The sequence below is a fragment of the Cervus canadensis genome, chromosome 18, assembly GCF_019320065.1.
Source record: "Cervus canadensis isolate Bull #8, Minnesota chromosome 18, ASM1932006v1, whole genome shotgun sequence".
Lineage (NCBI taxonomy): Eukaryota > Metazoa > Chordata > Mammalia > Artiodactyla > Cervidae > Cervus > Cervus canadensis.
Window position 1 is genome coordinate 24,414,357 of NC_057403.1, and position 6,982 is coordinate 24,421,338.

The 6,982-nt window shown below is 47.7% G+C and overlaps 1 protein-coding gene and 1 non-coding gene across 2 annotated transcripts; one reads left to right on the forward strand and one right to left on the reverse strand.

The window, feature by feature from the left end:
- Nucleotides 1-957: 957 nt before the first annotated feature.
- TRNAE-CUC lies at nt 958-1,029 on the forward strand. The gene has a single exon. It is a non-coding gene; the product is annotated as a tRNA-Glu (tRNA).
- A 3,416-nt stretch (nt 1,030-4,445) lies between these two features.
- LOC122421283 (DNA-directed RNA polymerases I, II, and III subunit RPABC5-like) lies at nt 4,446-5,645 on the reverse strand. The gene is made up of 2 exons (XM_043437148.1): nt 5,639-5,645; nt 4,446-4,714 (listed from the first exon to the last, which is right to left on the reverse strand). Exons 1-2 carry the CDS (start codon nt 5,643-5,645, stop codon nt 4,446-4,448), a joined length of 276 nt encoding a protein of 91 aa, XP_043293083.1.
- Between the last annotated feature and the right edge of the window lie 1,337 nt (nt 5,646-6,982).

The following is a 6,982-nucleotide window of genomic DNA, read 5'->3' on the forward strand; positions in this document are numbered from 1 at the left end:
AGTCATTCATTCTTTTTGTCTGAATGGTAATCCATTGTATGACCACACTGTGGTTTATCTATTCACCTGTTGATGGATTTTTGAGTTGTTTCCAGTGTTAGTGATGATGAACTAGAGTGGTATGGACAAATCTTTGTGTGGATATGTTTTTTTTTAAGATTTTTTTTAATGTGCACAGGTTTTAAAGTCTTTATTCAATTTGTTACAATATTACATCTATGTTTTGGTTTTTTTGTCCACGAGGCATGAGGGATTTTAGGTCCTTGACCAAGGATCCAACTCGCATCCCCTGCATTGGAAGGCAAAGTCTTAATCACTGGACCACCAGGGAAGTACCTGTCCATAGGTTTTGTTTAAACACGTAGGAGTTGAGTTGCTGGGTCAAATGATGAGTGTATGCTTGACTTCTAAGAAACTGTCAAATTGTTTTCTGGTACTTGAACCATGCTACATGCCTACCTGCCATGAACGAAAGCTCTGGTACCTCACATCCTCATCAGCGTGTAGTGTGGCCAGGTTTGTTGGTTTGTTTAATTGTAGCCATTCAAGTGGATCTGTACTTGTGTCTCACCGTGGTTTTAATTTGCATCTTTGCATTTTCCTGTAACTACTCATGTTGAGCATCCTATTTGCTTGGTGGCCATTTGTATATTCAGAGACTTGTTTATTCAAATCTTTTGCCAATTTTAATTGGATCGTTTGCTTTCTTATTATTAATATATGAGTTTTTTATACTTTCTGGATATAGTCCTTTGCCAAATATACGTATTTTGAATATGTAACATGTATTCTCCTCTGTGTAAACAGACTAAAAACGAAAACCTAAAGTCTTTTCATCATTCATGCTTTTCTCAGAGCAGAAGTATTTAATTGATGAGTTCTGCAATATAAGTTTTTTTGGTTTTTTTTCTGTTATGGTGTGTGCCTTTGTGTCCTATTTAAGAAATCTTTGGGAATTCCCTGGTGGTCCAGTGGTGAGGACTCAGCACTCTCACAGCCGAGGCCCAGGTTCAATCCCTGGTCAGGGAGCTAAAATCCCACAAGCCACTCAGCAACAGCCAGGGGAAAGGGGGGGGGGGACATAGAACTAAGCATAATGAAAAACTATAAATCTTCCAAATGAAAGAAAAAAAATTTTAATTAAAATTAAAAAAAAAAAAATAGAGAAGAAGAGGAAGAGACCCCAGAGCTCTCTTCTGTCTGGGAAGATACATCAAGAAGGTGGCCATGTGCAAGCCTGGCAGAGAGCCCTCAGCCGAACCTGACCACACTGACACTCTGATCTGGGATGCTCAGGCCCCAGAACTGAGAAATAATCATCTGTTGTGTGAGCCCGTAGTCTGTGGTGTTCGCAATAGCTGCCAGAGGTGATGGAGATATCTCTGAAGGTTGGTGTGAGGATTAAATGAGATCATATTTATGAAGAGCTTAGGATAGTGCCTAGTGTACACAGTCACAGCAAGTGCTCAGCAAATAGTAAGCACTTGTTATCATATTTATAACAAATATCTGCTCTCGGTGGGATGTCTTCATTTTCATGATAGCATTACAGGCAAAACCTTTTTATTTTTTTCAGTTTGGCTCGAGTGAATCCTTAACTTGGTGAAACAGGACAACACTCTGCTTTGCTGGTTAGGTCAGGAAGCAGGGGTAGAAACGGTAATTGGCACCGGACCCCTGACTCCATGTCTGTGTCAGATTCCTTACCCATAGGGAAATGAGTTAATCGACATTCGGGCTGGTGCACCGCCACAGAAATCATGCCAACTGAATTAGGAAAGTTTTATTTGGTTGACAAAAAATAAATAAAATAAAAATGGGAAAGAGAGAATTATTGACTCTGTGAATGTAAAAATCTGGTTTTGAGCACACCCAGATGGAGGGGTTCTATACCCCAGGGACTCTTTTTTTTTTTTTTTTTTTTTTTTTTTTTTTTTTTATTTATTTATTTTCCAGGGACTCATTTCTGGCTCTGCTTCTCTGAGCGGCGTCCTCATTCTCAGGCAGGGTCTCCTGACAACATGGCCAAGGTAGAGCTGAGCCACTCGGGGCTTTCATCCATCCCCCCAGCTTACGGGCCTCAGGAAAAGAGAAGCCCTGTCCTCACTTCCAGGCCCTGAAACAGGGAGGGTAGGCGGGTGGGGCGGGGGCGGGGGAGGGCGAGGCGCTCTGATTGGCTGGCTTGAGTCACATGCGCTTCCCTGGAGCAGGTGGGAGGGGCCAACCCAACCAGAGCCATGTGGCTTGAGAATAGCGGACCCGTGGGTCCCCCCAAACATAATGGGGTGACTGATTCCAGAAAGAGGTAAGGAGTGCTGGGTTCACAAACAGCCACTACAGTAACATCAGTCCGTTTTTCTTTGCTTGGCTGGGGAAAGCATATTCGACTCTGGGTTCCAGGAGAGGTTTGGGGAGTGGTAATCACAAGAACTCTTGGGGGCGGAATGGCACCTGCAGCATGGCAGCCAGCGGGGAGCTAAGAAGAGCAGCAGCCTGGAGGGGCCTTTTCAGGAGGGGCCAGGGAAGGAGCGGGAAGGAGCCCAGGGCATCTAACAGTTAACAAGATGGCAGTCAAGTTTTACTAAAAGCTTTCCCCGAGGACTGACGCTAAAGCTGAAGCTCCAGTACTTTGGCTGGGAAGAGCTGACTCATTGGAAAAGACTCTGATGCTGGAAAAGCTTAAGGGCAGGAGGAAAAGGGGACGACAGAAGATGAGATGGTTGGATGGCATCACCGACTCAATGGATATGAGTTTGAGCAAGCTCCGGGAGATGGTGATAGACAGGAAAGCCTGGTGTGCTGCAGTCCATGGGGTCAAAAAGGGTTGGACACGACTGAGCAACTACAGCAGCAACTGTTAGTGATACTTTGGGGCAAATAAAGGGGAGAGCGCTGAGACCTCGTGGATGAGAACATAGAGAACAGATGGAGGGACAGTGGAAGTGACCATGAAAATGGCAGAGATGACCTCCAGAGCCAGTGGTGATAGGTGACCATGGTTGGGATTGCAGGATGTAGTCATGATGTCGAAGGTTCACTGGTCACCAACTATGTGTCAGGCACTGTTCTGAACATGTCCCACACATCAACTTGTTTGTTTCTCAACACTCAGAGGTTAAGTCTTATTATCACCCCAGGATGAGAAGACTAGTCCTACTGGGGTAACCTAGAGTGGGGCTTCCTATCACCCCAGATCAGGGAAAATATGTCCTCTTAGGGAAGTGGCAAATGGTGAAGGCACAGTCAAAGTACATGTGCCCTTCTCCTAATAGACTTTTAAAAATATTGATTTGGCTACACTGGGTCTTAGTTGCAGCGCATGATATCTTTGATCTCTGTCGAGACACACAGGATCTTTAGTTGAGCATGTGGGATCTAGTTCCCTAACCAGGGATCAAACCCAGGTGCCCTGCACTGGGAGCACAGAGTCTCAGCCACTGGACCACTTAGGAGGGAAATCCCCTCCTAGGCAGTTTTGTTGTTGTTCAGTTGCTCAGTTGTGTCTGACTCTTTGCAACCCCATGGATTGAAGCATGCCAGCCCCCGCCCACCCCCGTCTCTCATCATCTCCTGGATTTCACCCAAATTCATGTCCATTGAATTGGTGATGCTATCCAACCATCTCATCTGTCATCTCCTTTTCCTCCTGCCTTCAATCTTTCCCAGCATCAAGGTCTTTTTCAATGAGTGCACATCAGGTGGCCATAGTACTGAAGCTTCGGCCTCAGCATCAGTCCGTCCAATGAGTATTCAGGGTTGATTTCCCTTAGAGTTGACTGGTTTGATCTCCTTGCAATCCAAGGGACTTTCAAGAGTCTTCTCCAGCACCACAATTTGAAAGCATCAATTCTTCGGTGCTCAGCCTTCTTTATGGCCTTGGAGTACTTAATGATCAAGATCAAACTGAGAAAGAGGAGGAAAGAGCTCAGTTTGAGAAAAGGCAGGCCAGGGTTCAAGCTCAACTGATGGCAGTTGTTGTCAGCCACCCCCCAAAGGGTTCAGGAAGATTTACCCATCCATTTGGAGGTAAAACCAACAAGGGGAAATGCTTCAAATGTAAGTCAACTCACCACCAGTCCTGTGGATGCCAGGAGCCCCTGGGTCATGCTCAGCCTGCAAAGAGACCAGGCTCTGGAGAAGGGAGTGACCTCAGTTGCAAATGGGAAAGGGGGGGCTTCTGCTCCTGAGATGGCCATGCTGGACAGCTGAGGTGCCCCCAGGGATTCCAGCGGCTCCCCTCTTCCCCCAAGGAGATGTCTATCTCCATCGAGGAATCCTGTGTGGTCCTGTTTTTGTTTTTTGGCAGTCCTCAGCAACATTTACTGGACCGTTATTTCCAGAGAGGAAGACCCATGCCAACAGAGCCGTGGGCAGGCATGGCTTTCGGCGCCCCACCCCCCAGGGAAACAAGCCATGGGTGAGACACCGCCTGTGGCATCGCGGGGTCACTTCTCCAGGGGCGCGTAGTTGAGCAGCTTCTCGATCAGGTCCACATGGGCAAGCAGCATTTGGCGGCAGCAGTAGCGCTTCAGGCCCAGCACATCCAGGGCGTCCCCTTTGGTGTACTCGGCCTGCAGCAGCCCCAGGTAGGCCTCCCACTTGTTGCCGACGATCTTGCCGCACGTGAAGCAGCGCACGGGGATCTGTTTTTTGGTTTTTTTTTGCACAGAATACAGGAAATTATTTCCCTGAACAGGGATGGAACCTGAGTCCCCTGCATTGGAAGTGGAAAGTCTTAAACAATGGATCACCAGGGAATCCCCCCCTGGGTGGTCCTTAACAAAGCAGATAAGATTAGTTTTAAAAATTGTTCTAAAGGACTTTGGGTTTTTTGTTTATTTTTGTTATTTATTTATTTTTGGCTGTGTTGGGTCTTTGTTGCTGCACATGGGCTTTCTCTAGTTGTGGTACGAGGGCTTCTCATTGCAGTGGCTTCTCTTGTTGCAGAGCACAGGCTCTAGGGTGCCCATGCTTCAGTAGTTGTGACCCATGGGCTTAGCTACCCCCTGGCATATGGAACCTTCCCAGACCAGGGATCGAACCTGTGTCCCAAGCATTGGCAGGCAGATTCTTAACCACTGGACCAGCAGAGACGTCCAGAAGATCAATTTTTTAATCAATACAGGAGCCATTTATTCTGTCCTGGTTTCTCAAAATGGGCCTCTTTCCTCTATATTTGCACAGTAACTGGTGTCAGTGGGAAACCTTGAACCCATAAATTCACTGTGCCTCTCACCTGCCAATTAGAACAGCGTTTGATCTCACATGCCTTTCTAGCTCTTCCTGAGCATCCTACACCACTCTGGGGGAGAGACCTTCTGGATTCCCTCTGCCCCATGTTAGGGTTAAGAGGGGCCTCAGACAGCCCCTTATCTGAGGGGTAGAGCAAGGGCCTGTTCACAGACTGACCTTCAACACTTGTCTTTTTAATCTGCTTGTTAAGTTTGCTTTTTCCAGGTTACAGCAATTCAAGATGATGGTGATAGAGGGATTCCAGTGACTCTCTGAAACCAATCCTGCTGGAATAACAGCAGAAGCTGCCCTGGGGCTCCTTGACAAGAGTGTTCCATGGCCCCAATTAGGTAGGGTGTATAAACCCAATGTCAGCCTGAAGAAGCTACAGAAGATGGACCATTGCCCGTCATCCTCCCAATAATATTTTGGGGTGTCCACGTCTCTCAGGAGGAATTTGAGACAGAAGATCAGGCCCCAGGATGAGCAGCTGCAGCTGGTCTCCTGCTGATCCTCCAAGATAGGATACCAGCAGGAGCACTGGGCCCTGATGCAGTGCATTCTTGTGGGTTTCCCAGCTCAGTGCATGCACAGAGAAGGCCCTCAGTCTAGGGGAAGGACAAAAGGAGGGAGAAGACACCAGCTGGAATCCATCTTGGTTGAGAGATGCTTGCCCATACCAGGACCATATATGGAGATAACTGGCCAGAAAAAAAAAAAACAAAACCCTAAAAACTGTCACTATTCAAGCAACCTAATCCGCCCCTATTGTGCACAATCCCTGTTGCTCTGCTACAGGTGCTTTGCTCCTAATAAACACTTTTATCTTTTTCATTGTTCTTTGTCTCTTCACTGAATTCTTTCTTCAAAGAAGACAAGAACCAAAGTCCTTCTTCCAGCCGTTCCACCAAGCTCCATCATACTTTGGGGGAAATACCGCTTCACTGAGCCCTGAGCCACAGGTGGGCAGGATATGGTGTCATGGCCACTGGTGGGCCTGGCTCCCAGTTTAGGACAGGTAGGTGCAGAGCAGCCCCTCCGTGGTCAACCTGGGGCAACCAAGTTGAGGTCTGCCTTGTAGAGGAGGGGAGAGACAGGAGTCCTGAGGGCTCAAAGTCCCTTTAGGTGACTGGGGAGTTACAGGACAGGGAGAAAAATGGCGAGGGATGGACAGTGGGGCATGCACAAGACGGACAGATACAGAGAGAGAAAGGGAATCAGGAAGAGGTGTAAAGAGAGAGAGATGGAGGTAGCAGGAGATCTAGAGACACAGATACAGATAAACAAAAAATGGAGAAAAGACAAAGTGAGCCAAGAGAGATGACATGGAGGCCAAAATAGAAGAGAGAGATATGATGGCAGGTAGAGAGAGAAATTGTCAGATGGAGAGACAGAGACACAGAGGTAAAGATGTCTCCCTCCCCAAACCTGCCTTCCTCCATCCCACACAGGGAGGTATGCAGGGACAAGCTGGCAGAGACGCACCCTCTACACTGACCTCCTTCTAGGCACTCCCACAATGGCATCTGGTCCTCCCTCCGCTCTGCCCACCTTCCAAACCAACTGCTGGCCAAGCCCATTAAGCTGCTACTCTGGCCACAACTGAAGGGCCCACGCCTTGAGGCGGAAACCACTGAAGAGGCGTCCTTGCTCCCTGGAAACCCAAACCCTCAATTAGTATTAATGAGGGAAGGTTCCTCACTGCTTAAAGACCCCCATCTGGGTTCAGATAGAGGGGAGGCCCCGCCTC